Here is a 26,277-nt window from a genome sequence, read left to right on the forward strand (position 1 = left end):
TTGAATGAATAAATGAACAGATAATCAGTTTAAAAGGTGACATGCATCTCCCCAGGCACCCCTATTATCTCTTAAACAACCTATCACCCACCATTATCTAGTAATTCCAAATTTAGTTTCATTTCACTTAAATCCCACAGCATTTGCGAACCTTTGCTATGCTTTAGACATTTTATCAGGTCTTTGGATACAGATCAATTTATTTAACAAATACTTGCTGAGTATATATAACTGTACTCAGCACTGAGAACACAGCAGTAAATGAAACTGTGGAGTTTACAGACTAATGGGAGATATAGATATTATTAATTAATCACATATATATATAATGTATAGTTACAAATTCATGATCTAAAGAATTACAATGATGAAAGTGATTTGGATTAGTGGAGAGGAAATCAATGGAAGGTTTCTCAGAAGGAATAACATTTAAACTGAGCTGAAAGTCAATTTCCAATATATACACACCCTATAAGAAATTATCTTTCTTGTACGAGAAATTATACCACTGTGAAAAAAAGTGGCTTCCTTTTCGTTCATCTATTTGGAAAGGAGTAGAGTATCTGACTGGTGTAGTAGTCTTAAAAATAAGCAATAATAGCTAGTGGGGAGCTGCTGTATAATACTCACTCAGTGCTCTATGATGACCTAGAGAGGTGGGATCCGGGGAGGGAGGTTCAAAAGGGAAGGGATATATGTATACTTATGGCTGATTTACTCTGTTGTATGGCAGAAACTAACACAACGTTGTAAAGCGATTATACTCAAATTAAAAATACAAAATATCACGCATCTAACCTGGACTGGTGATTCGTTTCATATATGATGCTTGGGGCTGGTGCACCAGCCAGATGGTACCGGAAGGGAGGAGGGAGGGGGGTTCAGGATGGGGAACATGTGTATACCTGTGGCCAATTCATGTTGATGTATGGCAAAACCAATACAATATTGTAAAGTAATTAACCTCCAATTAAAATAAATAAATTTATATTAAAAAAATAAAAAATAAACAATGAGATATCATTACACACCTATAAGAATGACCAAAATCCAAAACACTAACACCAAAAGCTGGCAAGGATGTAGAGAAATAGGAACTCTCATTTATTGCTGGTGGGAATGCAAAATGGTATGGCCACTTTGGAAGATAGTTTGGCAGTTTCTTACAAAACTAAACAGACTCTTCCCATACCATCCAGCAATTTCACTTCTTGATATTTAACCAAATGAGCTGAAAACCTGTGTCCACATAAAAGCCTACACATGAATATTTATAACAGCATTGCTCGTAATTGCCAAAACTTGGAAGAAGCAACCAGGAGTCCTTCCATAAGTGAATGGATAGATACATTGTGGTATGTGCAGAAAGAAAAAAAGAGAAAATGAGCTGTAAGCCCATGAAAAGACATGGAGGAACCTTAAGTATATATTACTAAGTTAAAGAAGCCAATCTAAGAAGGCTACATACAGTATGATTCCAACTATATGACACTCTGGAAAAAGCAAAACCACAGAGACAGTAAAAAGATCAGTGGATTCTGGGGGTTTGGGGGAGAAGGAAGAATGAATAGAGCACAAAGGATTTTTAGGACAGTGACTCTCTACCGTATGATACTAAAATGGTGGATACATCTCATTACACATTTGTCAAAACCCACAGGAGGTATGACACTTACAAGTGAACCCTATTATAAATGATGGATGTGAGGTGATAATGATGTGCCAATATAGATTCACTGACTCTAACAAATGAATCACCCTGGTGAGGAATTTTGACGAGGGGGAAGCTGCACATTTGTGGGGGTAAGAGGTATGCAGGAAATCTCCACCCCTTCCACAGGACTTTGCTATTAACCTAAAACTTCTCTTAAAAAATAGTCTGTTAAAGTTTATTTTGAAAAGGCAGTACTTTAACAAATAAGAAGGCACTGTGGGGTGGTAGAATGAGACAGAGAAGGAATCTGACAACTATGTGCTAGCCTCAAACCTGCCACAATCAGGCTATGTGCCTTAGGACACATTTTCTTAGCTTTTCTGGACCTTGTACATAAAGGGGAGTAGATCTCAGTGGATCCTAACCTGGTTTGGGTTGCTTCCTTCCAGGCTACCCTCCACACCAGGGTTATTATCCTAAAAATCACAAGCTGGTTATATTATCCCCTATTTTCAGCTTCCTTTGCCTGCCTCCTCCAGGATAAAAGCCAAACTCTTTCTTAGGGATATATAGAGAGAGCCTTCATAATTTGACCCTTTTGGCCACACTATAATTTCCTTTCATTCTAGCCCATATTTCTTTACAAGTGCTTCTCAAAGTGTAATCTAAGGATCACCCACCATCGAATGCCTGTGACAAAAGCAAATACCTCTTTCCCACATAAGGTTAGAATCTCAGGTGATAGGACACAAGAATCTACAGTTTTTGCAAGATCTTCAGGTGATTCTGTGTCACATGGTATTTGAAAACCAAAACCCTGTATTTTAGCCATGCTGAACGTTGCCCCCCTCCCCTGCAATTCCCCTGCCTTGAATGTCCTTCCCTGCCTTAATCTACATAGTAACATCCGCTTTTTAGCACAAATATCACCTCTACTGTGAAGCCTTTAGCCCGGCCCCTAGGAAATGGACTGCTCCCTCCTCTGTGCTTCTACAGCACTTAGTTCATTTGTCAGACAGAAGGCAATGGCACCCCACTCCAGTACTCCTGCCTGGAAAATCCCATGGATGGAGGAGCCTGGTAGGCTGCAGTCCATGAGGTCGCTGAGGGTGGGACACACTTGAGCGACTTCACTTTCACTTTTCACTTTCCTGCATTGGAGAAGGAAATGGCAACCCACTCCAGTGTTCTTGCCTGGAGAATCCCAGGGACAGGGGAGCCTGGTGGGCTGCCGTCTATGGGGTCGCACAGAGTTGGACACGACTGAAGTGACTTGGCAGCAGCAGCAGCAAGGTACCTATTGTACTTAGAATCTATTTACGTGTCTGTTTCTCCTTGGATGTGACCTCTAAAATAGTGATTATGTCTTAATATATTTTTACACCCCCAGCATCTAGGACATACTAGACATACAATAAATGTTTGTTGAACAAATAAATGGATGGATAAAGATGAAAAACTAAACTATTCCAGATGGATAAAGATGAAGAACTAAACTATTCCTTTCACAAGTATTTGAGTGCCTACAATGTGGTAGATACTATTCAAGTATAAGAAAGTAGCCAGAAACTTTTGCCTGTAAGACAATTAGAACCTTGGACACAGGGTTCTATTTTAAGCCTCTTTCAGCATTTTATCTGTGGAAACTGTCCAAATGAGCCCCTTGTTTGCTTATTCCCTCTTTAGGTTAGAACCACTTGTCTGATGTTTACAAGCGAGTGGCATTATGAGAATGAATGGCAGTGGGAAAGCACAATGCACTTAGTCCGTTCCCATAAATGTGCTTTAAGAGTCCAGACTCAATTTCATAGTCACCTTATCTTTATCAATTTCCAGAGAATATAACTTAAAGAGTTGGCAGATGAGAGAACAGTAAATGAAGACAAAGCCAAAGTGATTCTGTCAATAAATACTTTAATGAGAACTGAGGTCTTGTAACATACATAGCAGTAACTGCCCTGGCCTATGCCTTTTGCTCTAGCCCAAGTCTGGGGCTAACAAACTACATTTAACCCACATTTAAAGAGAAGGCCATTTTGAGTATCATCCATCAGTATCCATCTTCACAGAAGATACCAATCTGGGGCCAGAGTCTCAATGTTAATACTTCCTCTCAGGGAACAGTTCACATGGCAACACAAACACATGAGCAATTTTGAACCATCCTATCATTCTTCCACCAGAAGGGCCTTGGGAGACCAATGGTTCAGTAAACACTTACAACTTGATCAAAATACATCAGAACACAGAAAAAAGGGGAAAGAGAGTAGAAAGGTTGGCAGGGTTTGGCTCACATCCTTAGATTTGAAGCCTCTTGAGCTGCTCATATGTAATAAAAAACTGAAGAGTAAGTCATGGAAGATCACTGGAATGATACTGAAAGTCAAACCTGGTTATAAATTGTACACTGCATTCTCTTACTGGGATACTTAGGCTCTGCTATTCTAAGTTGTACTTGCTTAAAAGTCTTTTTTCAAACTACATCTGGCAAATCAAGCATGTGTTGAGTGCCATCATAAACCCATTTTGATTGCTGGCATTTAGCAATAAAAGCATATTAAAAGTCTAACATACTTCTATTCTTTAGGGGCAAATAGGCCACAGACATACACACACACACACATATCCAAGAACATCAACAACATAAAATTCAGCACTAGAGTAACTGTTACAGACATTAGATGATCAGGAAGAGGAACAGAGACACTATCTCCCTCAACCTATAGACTCCACAGGGGCAGGGAATGACTTTTCAACCCTGCAGTGCTCAGCACAATAAAAACACCACCACACACACCATCCAACTCATGGCTCTGCACACAGGAGGCACTCAAACACAGCTAAAGGAAGGAAAGTTACCCAGGAGGAAAGAGTCCCCCTTGGCTCTGGATTCCTTTGTCCTATGAGTATTTTCTGTCTTATTATTTCCCCAGCTACTCTGGTCCTATACTTAGGGGTAGGAAATGTGGACTCCATAGACCTTCCTGTGGATACCTCATAGCAGGGTTTTCAAAACCTTCCTAGCCCCTTCCAGATTTGGCTGTGCTTGTTGTTGACCAACACAATATTGTAAAGTTAAAAAATAAAATAAAAATAAAAAAAATAAAGAGGAAAAAAAACTTTGGCATTTCTTTTCTAATCCCTTTAGTTTGTATTAGACTCCAATTGAAAGCCATTTCTGTACTTAGCTCCATCTGCAATGGTCATCACTAGAATAGATTCTCATTTGCCTAAAAGGCTCCAATAATCAAAATTGTCCTTCCCATAGTCTCGAATTACCTGGGAGCTTGAACCATATGCTTTCACTCTCATGTTCTAAAAGGATACAATGATGTTCCAGGGTCCAAGTCGAAGCCAGTTTGGCCAAAATCCTTTATAGAGTGCAAAAAAGCCCTCATGTTTCCACATCTGAGGGAAAGATATAAAAAAATAATAGTGAATCCTCCTTGCACTTTACATCTGACAATTATTGTTATTATAGTACTCATATTCCACGCCCCTCCCCAACAACTTAGGATCCATGAATGGTCCTTTTTGCTATAGACATACATTTTTAATTAGTATGGTATTCTAAATCCATCCACCCACTCATTCAACAAATATTTACTAAGCACCTACAATATGCAAGATACTCTTCTCAGTGTTGGGATAATAGTAATAATAGTAAACAAGAGAGAAAGTAGCTGTGGTAGCCAGCCTCCAAGATGGCCCCCAATGATAACCATCTCCAGTTATTCATACCCTTGTGTAGTCCCTCCCACAACATATCAGGATTGGTCTGCGTCACCAATAGCACATGGCAGCAGTTAACAATGCTATGCTATGCTATAAAAGATAGTTTGCATTTAAGAACGTTTTGCCTTGTTCTCTCTTGAATCATTTGCTCTGGAGGAAGCCAGCTGCCATATCATGAAGAGAAGCCCACGTGAGGGGAAACTAAGGCCTCTGGCCAACAGCCAGAGAGGAACAGAGCCTTCCTGCTGACAATAACATGAGTGATCTTTGAAGTAGATGTCCCAGCACCAGTCAAGCCTTCAGATGATTATAGCCCTAGCTGACATCTGGACAATTACCTCATGAGAGAGCCTAAAGCTGAAATCATTCAGCTAAGCTGCTTCTTAATTCTGAATCCACAGAAATTGTGGGATAATAAATGTATGATGTATTAAGGCACTGAGCTTTGGAGTCATTTATTACACAGCCATAGATAACTTATACGGAGAAGGCAATGGCACCCCACTCCAGTACTCTTGCCTGGAAAATCCCATGGACGGAGGAGCCTGGTGGGCTGCAGTCCCCGGTCACTACAAGTCAGATATGACTGAGCGACTTCACTTTCACTTTTCACTTTCATGCATTGGAGAAGGAAATGGCAACCCACTCCAGTGTTCTTGCCTGGAGAATCCCAGGGACGGGAGAGCCTGGTGGGCTGCCATCTATGGGGTCGCACAGAGTCAGACACGACTGAAGCAACTTAGCAGCAGCAGCAGCAGCAGGTAACTTATACATTCTCTGCCCTCATAGAATGCACACGTGCATGTGTGTGCTCAGTAGCTTCAGTCATGTCCAACTCTTTGTGACCCTATGGACTGTAGCCCGCCAGGCTCCTCTGTCCATGGGATTCTGCAGGCAAGAATATTGGAGTGGGTTGCCATGCCCTCCTCCAGGGAATCTTCCCAACATAGGGATTGAACCAGCGTATCCTGTGTCTCCTTCATTGCAGGTGGATTCTTTACCACTGAGCTACCAGGGAAGTCCCATAGAATGTATACTCTAGTGGAAATGATGAACAAATATACAAATTAATAACATTATATTAAGAAATTATAAGTACTAATATGAAAACTAAAGCAGGGTAGGGGAATAGGGAATTGGGCAAGTCACTATCCTTTCTGAGTCTGTTTCATCATTGCAAATTCTGCGTGTGTAATGCCATGGCTGACTTTATAGGAATGGCTAGAGGATTAGATGAGGGACAATGTGAAATGTTTTGAATTTAAGTTTTCTGTTTTATACGATGGAGGTCCTACATATACCAACTGAATGGTTATTAGAATTAAATGACAAATAATGCATACCAAAGGTCATAAACTGATGATGTGTGTTAAATTCAGTCAACAGAAACAGTTCCTGTTTAATGGATAAATATTAAGTTACTCCTGTGTGTAAGCTATCATGTTCTACATTGAAAAATGTTATTTTGCCCTCTCACTGGTAAAGTAAAACCCACCACTATACTAAAAAACGAATATATTTGGATAAAACAACAATATGAGAATCCAGACTTCTAAATATCCCTTATCCTATAGTATAAATTAATAAGACTTGATATGATTATCCTTACTAATCATTTTTGAAGCAAATAGTAACATAAAGGCACTATTTATGAAAACATAGTGGTAATATGCTTGTCCCAATGGATCATCAGCAAATGCTAAAGGTCTCAGACCAAAATTGATGTTGGAAAATTGTGAAAATCAACCAAAATAAATCCTGGATGCAGATAACCCAGAATCAAAGACTGCTAAGACAAGGAACCTTAGAGATTCAAGCCAATCTCATTACCTCTCACTCGGAACACCACAACAAGCCTCCTAACTGGTCTATGATCTCCACCTAGGAAGCCAGGCAATCTTTTAAAATTATAAATCAGTAGTGTCACTTTCCTGCTTAAAGCTGTCCAATGACTTCCCTGTGGATTTGATTCTAATTATAAATTTTCTTCAGTGACCTGCATGATCCTACATGATTTAGCCCTGCCTCTCTCCAGTTTCATTTTCTACTACTTTTCCCTTCATTCATCACACAGGAACACCAGCACAGCCTTGTTTTTAACCCTTTAAAGTGTCCAGCTCATTCCAAACTCAGAGCCCCTGTACCCATTCCCTCTTCCTGAAATGCTTTTCTCTCAGATTTTCTCGTGACCACCCTCTTCTCATCATTCAGACCCCTGCTCAAATAAATGTCACCCCCTCACACCCTTTTCCTCACCATCCTAGCTGAAGTAGTTCCCCACCACCATCACAGAGTTACTATCTCATTACGCTGTGTTAGCTTTTTCATAGCATTTACTTCTTTATGAAATTACACCATTTATTATCTGCATGTTTATTCTCTGTCTCCCTCAACTAGAATGTAATCTCCAGGAAAGAAAGAGAGCAGGGACCATGTTGGTCTTCTTTACCATTCTACTCCACTACTGAACACTCTCTGGCATAGTGAAGTCTCCACTAAATATCTGAATAAATATTTGTTGAGTAAATGAACACACAAACTTTACACACACACAGTCACTAACAATCTCATGAGCTTAATGATTCCCTGCTGAGTTCCAAAACAGGGACCAACTTCCAAACATTAGAACTGGGATGCACCACTCTTTGGCTTGAGGCAGTTGAGTAAAAACAAACAAGAACTTCTGTAGATACACAGAGACAAGAGGCTACTTTATGAAGTTATACATTCATTCAATAAATAATTTGCTGTGGATAGAGAGATAAATAAGATATGCCCCTGCCTTCGTGGAACTTATGTCTACTGGGCAGACAGACATTAAAGGCAACTACAATTGACTCTTGAACAACACAGTTGTCACGGACACCGACCCTCCGTGCAGTCAAAACTCCTGGTATAACTTTTTGTCAGCCCTCCGCAACCACAGATTCAACCAACCACAGGTCATGTAGTACTGTAGTAGTTACTACTGAAAAAAATCTGCATATAAGTGGACCTGTGCAGGTCAAACTTGAGATGCTCAAGGGTCAACTGTACAATAAAATGTAACAAAAGTCAATAAATGTGATACAGCCATACAACAGAGTATTACCCAACCATTAAAAGGAAGAAAGTACAGGTATACTTCATTTTATTGCACTTTACTACACTTTGCAGATAATGGATTTTTCACAAACTGAAAGTTTGTGGCAACCCTGAGTTGAGTGAATCTGAGGATGAGATGGCTGGATGGCATCACTGACTCAATGGATGTGAGTCTGAGTGAACTCCGGGAGTTGGTGATGGGCAGGGAGGCCTGACGTGCTGCAATTCATGGGGTCGCAAAGAGTCGGACACGACTGAGTGACTGATCTGATCTGATCTGATGGGCACCATTTTTCCAACAGCAGTTGCCCATTTTCTATCTCTCTGTCACTTTTGGTTATTCTCATCATATTTCAAACTTTTTCATTATATTACCTTTGTTATGGTGATCTGTGGTCCGTGATCTCTGATATTACTATTGTAAAGAGATTATGACTCACTGAAGGCTCAGATGATGGTTAACGTTTTGAGGTATGTACATTGTTTTATGAGACAATACTATTGCACATTTCATTGACTATTATGTAATGTAAAAATAATTTTTACATGTGCTGGGAAACCAAAAAGTTCATGTGGCTCACTTTATTGCAGTATGGCTTTATTGTGGTGATCTGGAAGCACATCTCCTCCAGAGCTATGCCTGGATTGACACATGCTACAGCATGTGTCATGAAACATGTTAAGTGAAAGGAGCTGGTCAAAACCCTCACATATTATATGATTCCATTTATATAAGATACCCAAAAATAGGCAAATCTACAGAAATAAAAGTACATTAGTGGTTGCTTAGGGCTGGGAGGATAGTGGGATAATAGCTAAAAGGTACAGGATTTCTCTTGGAGGTCAAGAAAATGTTCTAAAATTGACTGTGGGGTTGATGGTTGCACATAGCTCAGAACATACCAAAGGCCACACAAATAGATGAATTTTATGAATTGGTGAGTTGACTCTCAAAACGATGTTTTTCAAAATATAATAAATGCTATGAGAGAACAAGAACATAAAACTACACACATATATAGTTTAATGGTCAGGGAAGGCACTTATGAAAATAACGCAATCTTATGGCGGAAACCAACACAACATTGTAAAGCAATTATTCTCCAATTAAGAATTTTTAAATAATTTCTTTACAGTATTATCCTTCAATTAAAAATAAATAAATTTTCAAAAAACAAAGCAAAGAGAGAAAAGATCCCACATGCCATGTGGCACAGCCAAAAAAAAAAACTGTTCAAAAATGTTTTTAAAAAAATAAAAAGGAATAGAATTCTCACACATGCTAAAAAATATTAAAAAATAATGCAATCTGAAGAATGATAGGAGCTAGCCATCTAACAAAGTACATGGCATGGGTGAAACTTGGCAATGAAACGAAGTCTAGTACTAGAACCTGTTCAGTCTGTCTGGAATATAGAATAAAGGTAGCAAAGATAAGGCTGTAAGAAGTAAAAAGGGATCTAATAATATGAGCTTTGTGTCAATGAGAAGCAATTCAAGTGTTTGCAGATAGAGGTTAAGAGGATGAGATGTACAGCTGCTCATTTCTAAATCAAAGAGGAATGCATCATTCCATTCACCCAAGTGTACTCTTACAGATAAAATAATAAAGTATGATGACAATATAGAGCAAAGTTGTTTTAATAGCAAATAAATGAATGGCTGGTAAATATAAGTACATAAAGTTTACTGTCAACACGAAAATATGTTTCTGACGATACCATACGGCATAGTAGTTATGAGTATAAACTTTGGAATCAGACGAACCCTGATTTAAATCCCAGATCTGCTACTTACTAGGTATGTAATCTTGGGTAAATACTTAGCTACTCTGAACCTAAGTTCTCTCATTTATAAAATGGCAAAGATATTATCTACTCTACATGGTTGCTGATAGTTAAAGGATATACTCTATAGTGTGTGGTACGTAATAAGCATTCAATAAATGCTAACTATTACTATATTACTGTACCCTCGATCTCCTCTTGGCCAACCTTCTTGAAAGAGTATTTTACACTTGTCTACTTATCCTCACTTCCTATGTGTTTATCTGTCTCTTCCTATTAGAATTAAAATGTCACAAAGGCCGGGACTTTTTTGTTCAGCAACCTAGAACAGTACTAGCACAAAAGACACTTGAACAATTTTGCAAAAAATGAATGAAGGATTAAACACACTCTCCAGTGGGCAGCAATCTGGCTTTTGCAAACACCAATCCAGCAAACCTCCTCTAGAAAACATGAAACCCAACAGACTTTGCAGCCCTTATACTGGATCTCTCCACCCCAGTTATTTAGTATTAAATAACTTCTCATCCATTCTTGAAACTCATTTCTCCTTTGGCTTCTATGACAATAGTATCTCTTGTAAGTTCCCTCATATCTTTGAACTGTTATCTTTTGGTGTCTTTCCTGAGTTCCTCATCTGTCAAGCCCTTAAAAATTGGGAGTTCTTTCTTTGGCCCTACTCTTCTCCCTCTATACCAGTGATTGGCAAGTGGAAGGGTGAGCATGTTAGAAATAGAAAGGAGAGCTTTTGCAAAATTCTACTCTTCAGAGTATGAGAATCATTGCTTCTGTGAATCACTAGTAATGGAAGGAGCTTTACAATACTCCAGTGTGTGAAAGCAACAAACTTGTGAACTCTTCTTCCTGCTCTCCTTGGTCTCCCCCTCCACAGTTATGTAACACCTGTACACTACTGTTTCCTCAAGTTCTTACCTCCACCCCTGAACCTCCAAGTTAAGACTAGGATATCCAAATATATTCACTGGGTATTCCTCACGCACCTCAAACTAAGTATCTCAGAACTGTGATGTCTCCCACAAAACCTGCTCCTTTTCCTGTAATATCTCTGTCAATAAAAGTCACCACATGGTCACCAAAACCAAAAACTGGGAAGTTATCTCTGACATCTTCTTTCTCCCCCACCTTTCCACACCAAGTCAACCAAATCCTGTTGACTTTATCAATTAAATTATTCTCAGCTCTATCCCTATTATTCATGCCAAGTTCAGCCTCTCATCACCTCTTGCTCAGGCCACTCTAAGAGCCTTCCACTAAGTTTCCCTATCCCTAGGTCAGCAGTTCTCTAAGTGTGGTCCCAAACTAGCAGCATCAGTATTGCCTGGGAACTGGTTAGAAATGCAAATTCTCAGGTGTACTCCAAACTTGCTAAATCACAGTCTGGTGATGGGGCCTAGCCATCTGCATTTTAACAAGGCCTCCAGGTGGGCTTCCCTGGTGGCTCAGAGGTTAAAGCATCTGCCTCCAATGCAGGAGACCCGGGTTTGATCCCTGGGTCGGGAAGATCCCCTGGAGAAGGAAATGGTAACCCACTCCAGTACTCTTGCCTGGAGAATCCCATGGACAGAGAAGCCTGGTAGGCTACAGTCCACAGGGTCGCAAAGAGTCGGACACGACTGAGTGACTTCACCTTCACTTTCCAGGTGGTACAGATGCATGTTAAAGTTTTCAGGCTTATTCCCTTGGTTTTATGGTTTTCAACTTTGGGTGAACATTGCAATCACCTGAGGAGTTTTGAAAATCCTGACAACCTGGCTCCTACTCCAGACATTCTGAGCAGTGGTCACCATCCTTTCTGGCACCAGAGATCAGTTTCATAGAAGACAATTTTCCCATGGACTGGAAGAGCAAGATGGTTTTGAGATAATTCAAGTGTACTACATTTGTTGTGCACTTTATTTCCATTACTATTACATCAGCTCCATTTAAGATCATCAGGCATTAAACCCCAGAGGGTGGGGACCTCTATTCTGATGTCAGTGGTCTAAGGTGAGCACAGAAGCTGAGAACATTCCCCAGGTGATTCCAATGTGCACTTAAGATTGAGAACCACTGTCTTAGATCCATTCTCCACAAAGCCAGCATGATCTATTTAAAACATAAATCTGACCTGATTAAATCTACAGCTCCTCATAAACTAAAAAAAATAAGCCAAGCATCTCAACATAGCATTTAATATCCTTCATAACTTAACTAACCCTCAGCCACCAACATAGGGAAGGCACCACAGTGTAGTTAAAAATGTTGATTTGAAACCAATGGTCTGAGTTGAAATCCCAGCTCTCCCACCTATTAGCTGTGAAACCTTGGGCAGGTTAGTTAACCTCTTAGTGCTTCAGTGTGCTGTAACTGTGAGGATTAAATGAATGAATACATGTAAGTCTCGTTAGAACAGTCTCTGGTACATAGTAAAGCACTCAACAGATGTAAGTTATTATATTCAGTATTCTTCCATCTACAGGAAACCTATCCCAAATTTCCAAACTGGACTAAAATTTCCTCCCATAGAGCCCTGAGTTTATCACTTAACAAGATGTGTTGATTATCTGTTTGTATAGCTGCTGCTGCTGCTAAGTCACTTCAGTCATGTCCGACTCTGTGCGACCCTATAGATGGCAGCCCATCAGGCTCCCCCATCCCTGGGATTCTCCAGGCAAGAACATTGGAGTGGGTTGCCATTTCCTTCCCCAATGCATGAAAGTGAAAAGTGAAAGTGAAGTCACTCAGTCATGTCCGACTCCTAGTGACCCCATGGACTGCAGCCTACCAGGCTCCTCCATCCATGGGATTTTCCAGGCAAGAGTACTGGAGTGGGTTTCCATTGCTTCTCCATTGTATACCTGTGGTACACTGTGGTACATTGTCATTTCTCTGTTTCTACTAAAATGGTCCCTGGGGACTTCCCTGGTGGTAGTGAATAAGAATCCGCCTGCCAATACAGGGGACATGGGTCTGATCCCTGATCCAGGAGGATGAAGACCCAGCACAACCAATAACTAATTAATTAAAAATAAAATATTAATAAAATAAATTATGTATACCTCTGGCAGATTCATGTTGATATATGGCAAAACCAATACAATATTGTAAAGTTAAAAAAATGATATTACTAATTTTTTGAAATAAAGATGAAAAAGGGACATTCTCAGTTGGAGGAAAACTAAAATAATTAATTGCCAATGTACCTGCACAAAAGTAAGTGCTAAAATAAATTTCACAGGTGGAAGAGAAATGATACCAAAGTAATTAGAAATTCAAGATAGAAGGAAGAGCAAAGGAAATGGTAAATATATGGACAAATGTAATAAACTGGCTTTTCCCCTTTAAATTTTTGATATGAGATGTGCATGACTGAAAATAAAAACTGTAACATTGTCTAAAAAAAAAATAAAATGGTATCTGATAGATAATAATTAACTAAACTGATAACAGCAGAGAAACCATATGATAGTATATTTTAGCTCCAAATTTGCTTTTTTAGAAGTATTATTACTAGTGGTTATATAATGCATAATACCTGTATGATTCTCAGCTTTCTACAAATATAACACAGCAGAAACTTTCAAAGCCAAACTGGGAACAATAGTACAATACTGAACTAGAATCAAGTATCAGATTTTCTATCACAGCATCTCTGCCTTGTCTAAAGTGGGCAAATGTGGAATATGTCAGGTCCTTTTCATCCGTAATTCTACATGGTGCTATTGATAAGGTATCCTGCAGTCTTAAGCATTCAAACTGGAATAATAATGTCAAGGACCACTAAGCATCAGCAGATTACCAAGGAGACAGTTTTCCTACCTGGGAATTACTCTGAGAGGCTACTAAAAATAGATATAATGATTCTTCCATCTTCAGAGCAGCACCTAAGAGTAAGGACTGCAAGTCTGAGACATCAAAGAAAATAAAAAAATACGATCCAAGTTCACTATGTGCGTACCTTTAAAATGCCATCCAAGGTGCCCTTATAGAGGTCCACGTGGCCCACAATTGCCCTCTGGTTCATCATGCGAGTTCGTACCACATCAACTGGATTGGAAGCCAGAGCCCCAGCCAAGCCACATGTAAAGCTGGAACTAAAGATAAAAACTGTAAGAAGACAGACTGCCCCACTTCCACCTCTGCCCGCGTAAACAGAAATTAGGTCAAACATAAATGTACAATGAGTCAGACACCACATAAAACCTGGCACTTGCTCTTTTATTACAATCTAAAGAGAAAGGAAATCTTTACTAAAGAGACATTAGTCAAAAGCTGTCCCCTTCACTTTTCAATCCAAAATTCAGATAGCCTTTTTTTTTTTTTTTAAAGAGTTCGTAAGTCTAGCAAGTTTCCTAAGCAGGAAGTATTATGCATCATCTATTAGTTATGTAAACTTTTCAAGTCACAACATCATATGCAAAAGGAATTTAAGTATTAAAATATCATAAAAGTTGCAAGATGAAGAAAATGTAAGATGAAATGAGCAACATTTCAGTCCAAAACTGTGGTCTTGCTTCACAAGCCCTATAAAATTTCACCCTTTTATTCTGTTTATCATTGAGAAAATTTGCTTTCTGACCCAAAATTAATCAAAGCAAATAATGGATGAGTTTATTAGGTATAGAGTCTATATATGAACAAATGCAAATACTGCAGACATCTGGAATTAGACACTGCTCCCAAGTACGAAAGTGCCTATTGCATCTGGAATCTCTATACGTTTATCAGAAGGCTTGAAGTTCTGGTGATGAGAGAGAAAAAGGTATTTAGGCCATATGTACTCATTATCAATTCTAGGTGAGGACTTCAGTGAAAGATGCTTTTTGTGCTTGAAGTACTGACAATACGGAATGAACACAACCTATCAGACTTACACAAAGTGAGTTAAGATTGTATCTCCCATCAGCCCTGACAATATCAAGTGTTTCTTCGTAATATCATAGACTGGTAGCTCTACTCCCACGACGATGGCAGCCCGCTGAGCAGTTGGGACAACACCCTACAAAACATAAGTGACATGAGACACTGGGGAAATACATTGGTAGTGAGTTGAGTCAAAGGGTGAACAAAATAGGTCAGGAATTTTAAAATGGCAGAAAAAAATCCAAGTCTGCAGCATAAGATCACTATTTCACATCAACTGCATATACTGAAATACTTATAAATACCCAATTCACTTACTGTACTAAAAATAAAATCATTGATATGACACCTAAGACACAAACAACAAAAGAAAAATAGACAAATAGACTTCATCATAATTAAACATTCTTGTGGTTAGAAAAATGACAACCCACACAATGGGAGAAAATATTTGCAAATCATGTATCTGGACTAGTACAAAGCATATATTATATTAATATATGGACTAGTATCCAAAATATATAAAGAACTGCTACAACTCAACAATAAAAAGACAAACAACCCAATTTTTAAAATGTGCAGAAGATCTAAATAGACATTTCTCCAAAGAAGATATACAATTATATACTGCTGGTGGGAATACCATATAGAGTAGCCACTGTGATAAACACTTTGGCAATTCCTGAAAAAGTTAAACAAAGAATTACTATATGACCAATCAATTTCACATCCAGATATACCCAGGAGAATTAAACATGAATTTATGCAAAAACTTGTACATAAATGTTCATAACATACATAATGTACATATGTAACATTCATAATAGCCCAAAAGTACAAATAAATACTTATTAATTGATGAAAGGATAAACAAAATGTGGTATGTACATACAATAGAATTATTATTCAGCCATAAACAGAAATGAAGTACTGATAAATGCTAAAACACAGATGAAACTTTTCGAATAGTATGGTAAACTAAAGAAGCCAGTCATAAATGCCACATATTGTATAATTACATTTACATGAAATGCCAGAATTGGGAAATCTAGAGAGACAAAAAGCAGATTAGTGGTTGCCTAGGTCTGGGAGGGTTGGAGGTTGTGAGAAGTGACTATGAATGGGTATAGGGTTTTTTCCTCTGGTGATGAGATGTTCTAAACTTAGACAGTGGTGATGGCTGTACAAGTCTGTGGATATCCAAAAAACATTAAAATATATACTTTAAGATGGCAAATTTTATGGTCTGTGAATTATCTCAATAAAGATGTTGGGCTTCCCTGGTGGTCCAGTGGTTGGGAAACCACCTGCCAATGCAGGGAAAACGGGTTCAATCCCTGGTCCGGGAGGATCCCACATGGCCAGCAGTAACTAAGCCTTGGAGCAACAACTATTGAGCCCGCCCTAGAGTCCGTGGTCCACAACAGGAGAATCCACCACAATGAAAATCCCACACACTGCAATGAAAAGTAGCTTCCACTTGCCACAACCAGAGAAAGTCCACGCACAGCAACAAAGACCCAGCAAAGCCAAGAATAAATAAATAAATAATTTTAAAAATAAAAGCACGAAGCAGAAGTCAGTAGGGAGAGGAGAGCTTTCGAGTTTAATTCACAGAATTTAGGATGTGCAGAAAGGATACATTAGGATCACACAAAAGGTATGACACAGCCAGGGAGAAGGCCAAGGCAAAGTGTATGTCCTTCCAAGTCCTCCTGCAGTAACACTACCAGCTCTTCAGTCACAAGCACACTATTCCCATCACAGCTTACACTACAACACAGGGTTGCTAGAGCATTAAAAAGTCATGTTTTTGAAGAATAAGAATAACACAGGAAAATGCTTATAATGCTAAAGAAGGGAAGAGATAGCGTTATTCTAACTGGGTTTCCCAGGTGGCTCAGTGGGTAAAGAATCTACCTGCCAATGTAGGAGACATGGGAGACGCGGGTTCGATTCCTGGGTCAGGAAGATCCCCTGGAGTAACAAATGGCAACTCATTCCAGTATTCTTGGCTGAGAAATCCCATGGACAGAGGAGCCTGGTGGGCTATAATCCATGGGTTCACAAAGCATCAGACACGACTGAAGTGACTGAGCATTCTAACTTTAGGAGGAGAGGTATATACACAAATGACAAATCTATGTAAAATTCTTTACAAGGAATATTTTACTTTTATAACTGTGTTTAAATATCATTTAAAAAACTGAGGGACTTCCCTGGTGGTTCAGTGGTTATGACTCCATGCTTCCCATCTAGGGGGCATGAGTTTGATCCCTGGTTGGGGAGCTAATATCCCACATGCTGTGTGACGTGGCCAAAAAATAAAATTTAAAATAATTTGATAAAAAACTGAAAATAAGATACCAGGAGGAATAACTGCTTTCTGGGATACCTGTTAAAATTAGAGTTCAATCCTCTCTAAATTCCCAAATGCAATTCATAAAGTGGACGTGATGGAGCTGTGCTATCATCGGATACTTGATTCTGCTGGTCAGGCTGGTTTGCCCAGCAGTACCTTCCTCTCTGTCCCTTCCACCTGCTCAACTCTGTTAGAAGGTAGCCCCAGAAGATTAATTTGGTGAAAAGTATGGCCCCACGGGGTGAATTTTGGTCACAGACATGTTTTGTGTGGCCTACACAGTATTTCCTAGATGGCTGAATTAGCTGTCAACAAATAAAAAACAAAAACACCAAAAAAAACTACCACAGGAATGGATACTTCACACAGGAATGCAGATTTTCAGCTCTCCTGAAAGCGCCATGCGCCATGGACTCCCATGGTGCACGGCAGCAATGAACAGGGCAAGTGCTCTCCAGGTCACCGCACTACTGTCTCTCCAACCCTGACCTAAGCGCCAGTCACTTTCTTACTGCACTCCTGCTGTTATTTCTTACAATGGAGTTAGGAAGAAAGGGAAATGCTTCCAGGGAAAATGAAATGTTTCCAGTACCCATTTTATTACAATCAAAGCAAGAAAATAAAATACAGACGAAAAGGGCCCTGTGTTTGAAGATAAATGCAAACATACTTCCCTGTTGAAATAAAAAAAAGATTCCTGTATTTTAATATGTAAATAATATGTGTCTGTGTCAAAAGAATGTGCTAAGTTGCTCAGTCACGTCCGACACTTTGCAACCCCTGGACTGTAGCCTGCTAGGCTATTCTGTCTATTGGATTCTCCAGGCAAGAATACTGGAGTGGGTTGCCATTTCCTCCTCCAGGGGATCTTCCCGACCCAGGGATAGAACCCACGTCTCTTACGCTGGCAAGTGGGTTTTTTACCATTAGTGCCAGCTGGGAGTCAAAAGAATACATAACACAATGTATTTCACTTCTTTACCTTATATGTCTGGATGATGTAAATAGCCTGGATTGTAAAAGTAGCCATTTTCAATTCCTCAAAAAATTAAACAGAATTATCATACAATCCAGCAGTCCCACTTCTGGGTATATACACAAAGAATTGAAACCAGTCTTGAAAAGGCATCTGCACATCCATGTTCCCAGCAGCATTATTCGCAAGAGCCAAAATACAGAAACAAACTAAATGTTCATCAATGGATGAATGGATTAACAAAATGCGGTGTATGTATATAATATTGTTCAGCTTTAAAAAAGGAATTCTGACCCATGTGACAACATGGTTGAACCTTGAGGACATTATGCTAAATGAAATAAACCAGTAATTAAAAGATAAATACTGTATGATTCCACTTACACAAGGTACCCAGAACCATCAAATTCATAATGAGATAATAAAAGGCTGGTGGCCAGGGGCTGGGGGAGGATGAAATGGCATGCTGTTGTTTAATGGGTACAGAGTCCCAGTTTTGCAGGACGAAAAGAATTCTGCAGACTGGTTGTACAACTATGTAAAATTGTGTTATATATATTTTATTACAATTAAAAGATTATTTTAAATAAAAATTAAGTAGTTATGTTCCCCTGAAAAAATCTCCAATTCTATTTATTGCTCTGTCTTTGTCTTTCTCCTAGCCCATTAGTTTGTGAAAGAGTTCTAGTTACTTTAATTTTCTGGTTTTAAATTAGACTAATCAAGATAGGATACCTCAAAGGGCCTTTTTATCAAAAAGCAAACCTCAAGTATCATTGATGGATGCCACTGATGAAAGGTTATTAAGTAACAGGATATATACATGTTGTTGTTAGATATATCACCATAAACATTACCTGCTAATTGCAAAGGGGGAAAGACTTATCTTTTATTATGGTAAGAGGTGGTGGACAGTATCTTAACAAGTGAACAAACTTGGCATCACTAATTTGGGGACAACCTAACATTATGTGCCTCTTGCTGTGGTGCAATGTGACATACAAGGTCACCTATGCAGCTCTCTCACCAAAAACATTTCACGTGCATCTAATCAAGCCAACAGATCTAACCTCCAGCATACAGGAAATACAGGGGAAGTGCAAGGAAACATTTTATAAGAAAACTGAATATGGACTGGGTGTTAGGTATTAGGGACTTATAAATTTTCTGAGGTGTGACAATTTGTTGTTGTTGTTCAGTCACTCAGTCATGTCCAATTCTTTGTGGCCCCATGGACCGCAGAACGCCAGGCTTCCCTGTCCTTTACCATCTCCCAGAGCTGCTCAAACTCATGTCCATTGAGTCAGTGATGCTATCCAGCCATCTCATCCTGTGTTGTCCCCTTCTCTTCCTGCCTTCAATCTTTTCCAGCATCAGTGCCTTTCTAATGAGTCAGTTCTTCACATCAGGTGGCCAAAATATTGGAGCTTTTACTGTCATTATGTAGAAGAATGCCCTTATTCTTAGGATATGCATAATGAAGTACTTAGGGGAGTACTATGATGTCTGCAACTGCCTTTCAAATAGTTTAGCAAAAAGAAAGAGTGTGTGTGGGGGGCTGGGCACGCATATGTGTATATATATATATATACGTAAGTAGATAAAGCAAATATGACTAAACTTTGAGTCATTTAATCCAGATGTGTAGGTTCTGTTCATTGTTGTGCTCTTTCAACTTTTCTATATGTTTGACATTCCCTGGTGGCTCAGAAGGTAAAAATCTGCCTGTAATGCAGATGTGGGTTCGATCCCTGGGTTGGGGAGATCCCCTGGTGGAAGGCACAGCAACCCACTCCAGTATTCTTGCCTGGAGAGTACCCATGGAAAGAGGAGCCTGGAGGGCTACAGTCCATGGGGTCGCAAAGAGTCAGACACGACTGAGCAACTAAGCACAGCACAGCACAGCACAGTTAGGGAAAATTATAAAGAAAGAATAAAAGTGAGTCTCTCCCTTTTAAGAACCTATCAATGAATTTCCCATTATACTCTGTACTACTAGTAGTCTTGGACGAGGACGAGGGGAGAGGGAGCAAGGTCCTTACGTCCAAGGTAAGGAGCAGCGGCTGTGCTTTGCTGGAGCAGCTGTGACGATACCCCACGTCCAGGGTAAGAGAAACCCAAGTAACACGGTAGGTATTGCAAGAAGGCACCAGAGGGCAGACACACTGAAACCATAATCACAGAAAACTAGTCAATCTGATCACACAGACCACAACCTTGTCTAACTCAATGAAACTAAGCCATGCCGTGTGGGGCCACCCAAGACGGGCGGGTCATGGTGGAGAGGTCTGACAGAATGTGGTCCACTGGAGAAGCGAATGGCAAACCACTTGAGTATTCTTGCCTTGAGAACCCCATGAAGAGTATGAAAAGGCAAAATGATAGGATACTGAAAGAGGAACTCCCCAGGTCCGTAGGTGCCCAATATGCTATTGGAGATCAGTGAACAAATAAATCCAGAAAGAATGAAGGGATGGAGCCAAAGCAAAAACAATACCCAGTTGTGGATGTGACTGGTGATAGAAGCAAGGTCCAATGCTGTAAAGAGCAATATTGCATAGGAACCTGGAATGTCAGGTCCATGAATCAAGGCAAATTGGAAGTGGTCAAACAAGAGATGGCAAGAGTGAATGTCGACATTCTAGGAATCAGCGAACTAAAATGGACTGGAATAGGTGAATTTAACCCAGATGACCATTATATCTACTACTGTGGGCAGGAATCCCTTAGAAGAAATGGAGTAGCCATCATGGTCAACAAAAGAGTCCGAAATGCAGTACTTGGAAGCAATCTCAAAAACGACAGAATGATCTCTGTTCATTTCCAAGGCAAACCATTCAATATCATAGTAATCCCAGCCTATGCCCCAACCAGTAACGCTTAAGAAGCTGAAGTTGAATGGTTCTATGAAGACCTACAAGACTTTTTAGAACTAACATCCAAAAAAGATGTCCTTTTCATTATAGGGGACTGGAATGAAAAAGTAGGAAGTCAAGAAACACCTGGAGTAACAGGCAAATTCGGCCTTGGAATACAGAATGAAGCAGGGCAAAGGCTAATCAAGTTTTGTCTAGAGAACGCACTGGTCATAGCAAACACCCTTTTCCAACAACATGAGAGAAGTCTCTACACATGGACATCACCAGATGGTCAACACTGAAATCAGACTGATTATATTCTTTGCAGCCAAAGATGGAGAAGCTCTATACAGTCAGCAAAAACAAGACCGGGGGCTGACTGTGACTCAGATCATGAACTCCTTATCGCCAAATTCAGACTTAAATTGAAGAAAGTGGGGAAAACCACTAGACCATTCAGGTATGTAAATCAAATCCCCTATGATTATACAGTGGAAGTGAAAAATAGATTTAAGGGACTAGATCTGTTTAGATAGAGTGCCTGATTAACTATGGACGGGGGTTCGTGACATTGTACAGGAGACAGGAATTAAGACCATCCCCATGGAAAAGAAATGCAAAAAAGTAAAATGGCTGTCTGGGGAGGCCTTACAAATAGCTGTGAAAAGAAGAGAAGAGCAAAGCAAAGGAGAAAAGGAAAGATATAAGCATCTGAATGCAGAGTTCCAAAGAATAGCAAGGAGAGATAAGAAAGCCTTGCTCAGTGATCAATGCAAAGAAATAGAGGAAAACAACAGAATGGGAAAGACTAGAGATCTCTTCAAGAAAATTAGAGATACCAAGGGGATATTTCATGCAAAGATGGGCTCGATAAAGGACAGAAATGGTACGGACTTAACAGAAGCAGAAGATATTAAGAAGAGGTGGCAAGAATACACAGAAGAACTGTACAAAAAGATCTTCACGACCCAGATAATCACGATGGTGTAATCACTCACCTAGAGCCAGACATCCTGGAATGTGAAGTCAAGTGGGCCTTAGAAAGCATCACTACGAACAAAGCTAGTGGAGGTGATGGAATTCCAGTTGAGCTATTTCAAATCCTGAAAGATGATGCACTCAATATGCCAGCAAATTTGGAAAACTCAGCAGTGGCCACAGGACTGGAAAAGATCAGTTTTCATTCCAATCCCAAAGAAAGGCAATGCCAAAGAATGCTCAAACTACCGCACAATTGCACTCATCTCACACGCTAGGAAAGTAATGCTCAAAATTCTCCAAGCCAGGCTTCAGCAAGACGTGAACCGTGAACTTTCAGATGTTCAAGCTGGTTTTAGAAAAGGCAGAGGAACCAGAGATCAAACTGCCAACATCTGCCGGATCATTGAAAAAGCAAGAGAGTTCCAGAAAAACATCTATTTCTGCTTTATTGACTATGTGAAAGCCTTTGACTGTGTGGATCACAATAAACTGTGGAAATTTCTGGAAGAGATGGGAATACCAGACCACCTGACCTGCCTCTTGAGAAACCTATATGTAGGTCAGGAAGCAACAGTTAGAACTGGACATGGAACAACAGACTGGTTCCAAATAGGAAAAGGAGTTCGTCAAGGCTGTACATTGTCACCCTGCTTATTTAACTTATGGGCAGAGTACATCATGAGAAATGCTGGAAGAAGCACAAGCTGGAATCATGATTGCTGGGAGAAAATCAATAACCTCAGATATGCAGATGACACCACCCTTATGGCAGAAAGTGAAGAGGAACTAAAAAGCCTCTTGATGAAAGTAAAAGAGGAGAGTGAAAAAGTTGGCTGAAAGCTCAACATTCAGAAAACGAAGATCATGGCATCTGGTTCCATCACTTCATGGCAAATAGATGGGGAAACAGTGGAAAAAGTGTCAGACTTTATTTTGGGGGGCTCCAAAATCACTGCAGATGGTGATTGCAGCCATGAAATTAAAAGACACTTATCCCTTGGAAGGAAAGTTATGACCAACCTAGACAGCATATTCAAAAGCAGAGACATGACTTTGTCAACAAAGGTCCGTCTAGTCAAGGCTATGGTTTTTCCTGTGGTCATATATGGATATGAGAGTTGGACTGTGAAGAAAGCTGAGTGCCGAAGAATTGATGCTTTTGAACTGTGGTGTTGGAGAAGACTCTTGAGAGTCCCTTGGACTGCAAGGAGATCCAACCAGTCCATCCTAAAGGAGATCAGTCCTGGGTGTTCTTTGGAAGGACTGATGCTAAAGCTGAAACTCTAGTACTTTGGCCATCTCATGGGAAGAGCTGACTCATTGGAAAAGACTCTGATGCTAGGAGGGGTTGGGGGCAGGAGGAGAAGGGGATGACAGAGGATGAGATGGCTGGGTGGCATCACCGACTCGATGGACATGAGTTTGAGTAAACTCCAGGAGTTGGTGATGGACAGGGAGGCCTGGCGTGCTGTGATTCATGGGGTCGCAAAGAGTCGGACTGAGCAACTGAACTGAACTGAACTAGTAGTCTTACTTAATATTACAAACTTAAGTGATTAAAATAGGATAAAATGTTATAGGAACAAAACAAAAAACCCAAAGTATATATACAAGACTGGAAGATAACAGGACAAAATGTTAACAGTGGTATTTCTAGTTAGTGGGATTACTGAATATTTTTATTCTTTATATATTTTCTCAATTTTTTATAGTATATCTTTTAATTTTTATAGTGTTAAAGTGATCAATCCAAAGAAATGGAGAAAAACAACAAAATGGGAATGACCAGAGATCTCTTCAAGAAAATTAGAGATATCAAGGGAACATTTCATGCAAAGATGGGCTCAATAAAGGACAGAAATGGTAGGGACCTAACAGAAGCAGGAAATATTAAGAAGACGTGGCAAGAATACACAGAAGAACTATACAAAAAAATATCTTCATGACCCAGATAACCACGATGGTGTGATCACTCACCCAGAATCAGACATCCTAGAGTCCAAAGTCAAGTGGGCCTTATGAAGCATCACTACAAACAAAGCTAGTGGAGGTGACAGAATTCCAGTTGATCTATTTCATATCCTAAAATATGATGCTGTGAAAGTACTGCACTCAATATGCTAGCAAATTTGGAAAACTTAGCAGTGGCCACAGGACTGGTAAAAGTCAGTCTTCATTCCAATCCCAAAGAAAGGCAGTGCCAAAGAATGTTCAAACTACCACACAACTGCACTCATCTCACATGCTAGCAAATTAATACTCAAAATTCTCCAAGCTAGGCTTCAACAGTACATGAACCAATAACTTCCAGATGTTCAAGCTGGATTTAAAACAGGCAGACGAATCAGAGGTCAAATTGCCAACATATGCTGGATCATAGAAAAAGCATGAGAATTCCAGAAAAACATCTGCTTCTGCTTCATTGACTACGCTAAAGCCTTTGACTGTGTAGATCACAACAAGCTGTGGAAAATTTTTCAAGAGATGGGAATACCAGCCCACCTCACCTGCCTCCAGAGAAATCTGTATGCAGGTCAAGAAGCAATCGTTAAAACTGAACATGGAGCACAAGACTGGTTCCAATTTGGGAAAGGAGTATGTCTAGGCTGTATATTGTCACCCTGATTATTTAACTTATATGCAGAGAACATCATGCAAAATGCCAGGCTGGATGAACCACAAGCTGGAATCAAGACTGCCAGGAGAAATATCAATAACCTCATATATACAGATGATACCATCGTTATGGCAGAAAGTAAAGAGGAACTAAAGAGGCTCTTGATGAAAGTCAAAGAGGAGAGTGAAAAAGCTGGCTTAAAACTCAACATTCAGAAAACGAAGATCATGGCATCTGGTCCCATCACTTCATGGCAAATAGATGGGGAAACAATGGAAACAGTGACAAATTTTATTTTCTTGGGCTCCAAAATCAATGCAGATGGTAACTGTAGCCATGATATTAAAAGATGCTTGCTCCTTGGAAGAAAAGCTCTGACCAACCTAGACAGCATATTAATAAAGCACAGACATTACTAGCTAGTGGGATTACTGGATATTTTTCTTCTTCATATATTTTCTCAATATTTTATAGTATATCTTTTAACCTTTATAATGTTAAAGTGATCAATCCAAAGAAATCGAGAAAAACAACAGAATCGGAATGACTAGAGAGCTCTTCAAGAAAATTAGAGGTACCAAGGGAATATTTCATGCAAAGATGGGCACAATATGCCCATCATATTGTGGTTCCTCTTGAGGTTCAAGAGGGAGGGGATATATGTATACCTATGGCTGATTCATGTTGAGGTTTGACAGAAAACAACAAAATTTTGTAAAGCAATTATCCTTCAATTAAAAACTAAATAAATTTTTTTTAAAAAGCAGAGACATTACTTTGCCAACAAAGGTCCGTCTAGTCAAGGCTATGGTTTTTCCAGCAGTCATGTATGGATGTGAGAGTTGGACTGTGAAGAAAGCTGAGCGCCAAAGAATTGATACTTTTGAACTGTGGTGTTGGAGAAGACTCTTGAGAGTCCCTTGGACTGCAAGGAGATCCAACCAGTCCATTCTGAAGATCAGCCCTGGGTGTTCTTTGAAAGGAATGATGCTAAAGCTGAAACTCCAGTACTTTGGCCACCTCATGTGAAGAGTTGACTCATTGGAAAAGACTTTGATGCTGGGAGGGATTGGGGGCAGGAGGAGAAGGGGACGACAGAGGATGAGATGGCTGGATGGCATCCCCAACTTGATGGACATGAGTTTGAGTGAACTTCGGGAGGCCTGGCGTGCTGCAGTCCATGGGGTAGCAAAGAGTTGGACACAACTGAGCAACTGAACTGAACTGAAAAACAACTGATAAGTTTTGGTCCTTTCAAAGGTTGATAAGGAGCTTCTTACCCTCTTATCTTTTTGGGGTTATCAAGAATCTTACATAGTATAAGGTGACAATTCACAATTTTATGCCTTTATATTAAAGG

At 39.7% G+C, this 26,277-nt stretch overlaps 1 protein-coding gene across 6 annotated transcripts in view; it reads right to left on the reverse strand.

Annotated features, from left to right (window-relative positions):
* Positions 1-3,551: 3,551 nt before the first annotated feature.
* The window catches only part of SLC25A14 (solute carrier family 25 member 14), a 40,221-nt gene continuing 17,495 nt past the window's right edge, over positions 3,552-26,277 (reverse strand). For all 6 annotated transcript variants that reach the window (XM_027533682.1, XM_027533684.1, XM_027533683.1 and 3 more), the window contains 4 exons: positions 15,135-15,259; positions 14,219-14,354; positions 4,982-5,062; positions 3,552-3,994 (listed from right to left, as the gene is read on the reverse strand). In XM_027533682.1, coding sequence (XP_027389483.1) covers positions 3,953-3,994; positions 4,982-5,062; positions 14,219-14,354; positions 15,135-15,259 — 384 coding nt within the window. In that variant the 3' untranslated portion in view covers positions 3,552-3,952. The remainder of the gene's footprint in view (positions 3,995-4,981; positions 5,063-14,218; positions 14,355-15,134; positions 15,260-26,277) is intronic.

Source organism: Bos indicus x Bos taurus, chromosome X (assembly GCF_003369695.1).
Source record: "Bos indicus x Bos taurus breed Angus x Brahman F1 hybrid chromosome X, Bos_hybrid_MaternalHap_v2.0, whole genome shotgun sequence".
In the NCBI taxonomy this organism is placed as follows: Eukaryota; Metazoa; Chordata; class Mammalia; order Artiodactyla; family Bovidae; genus Bos; species Bos indicus x Bos taurus.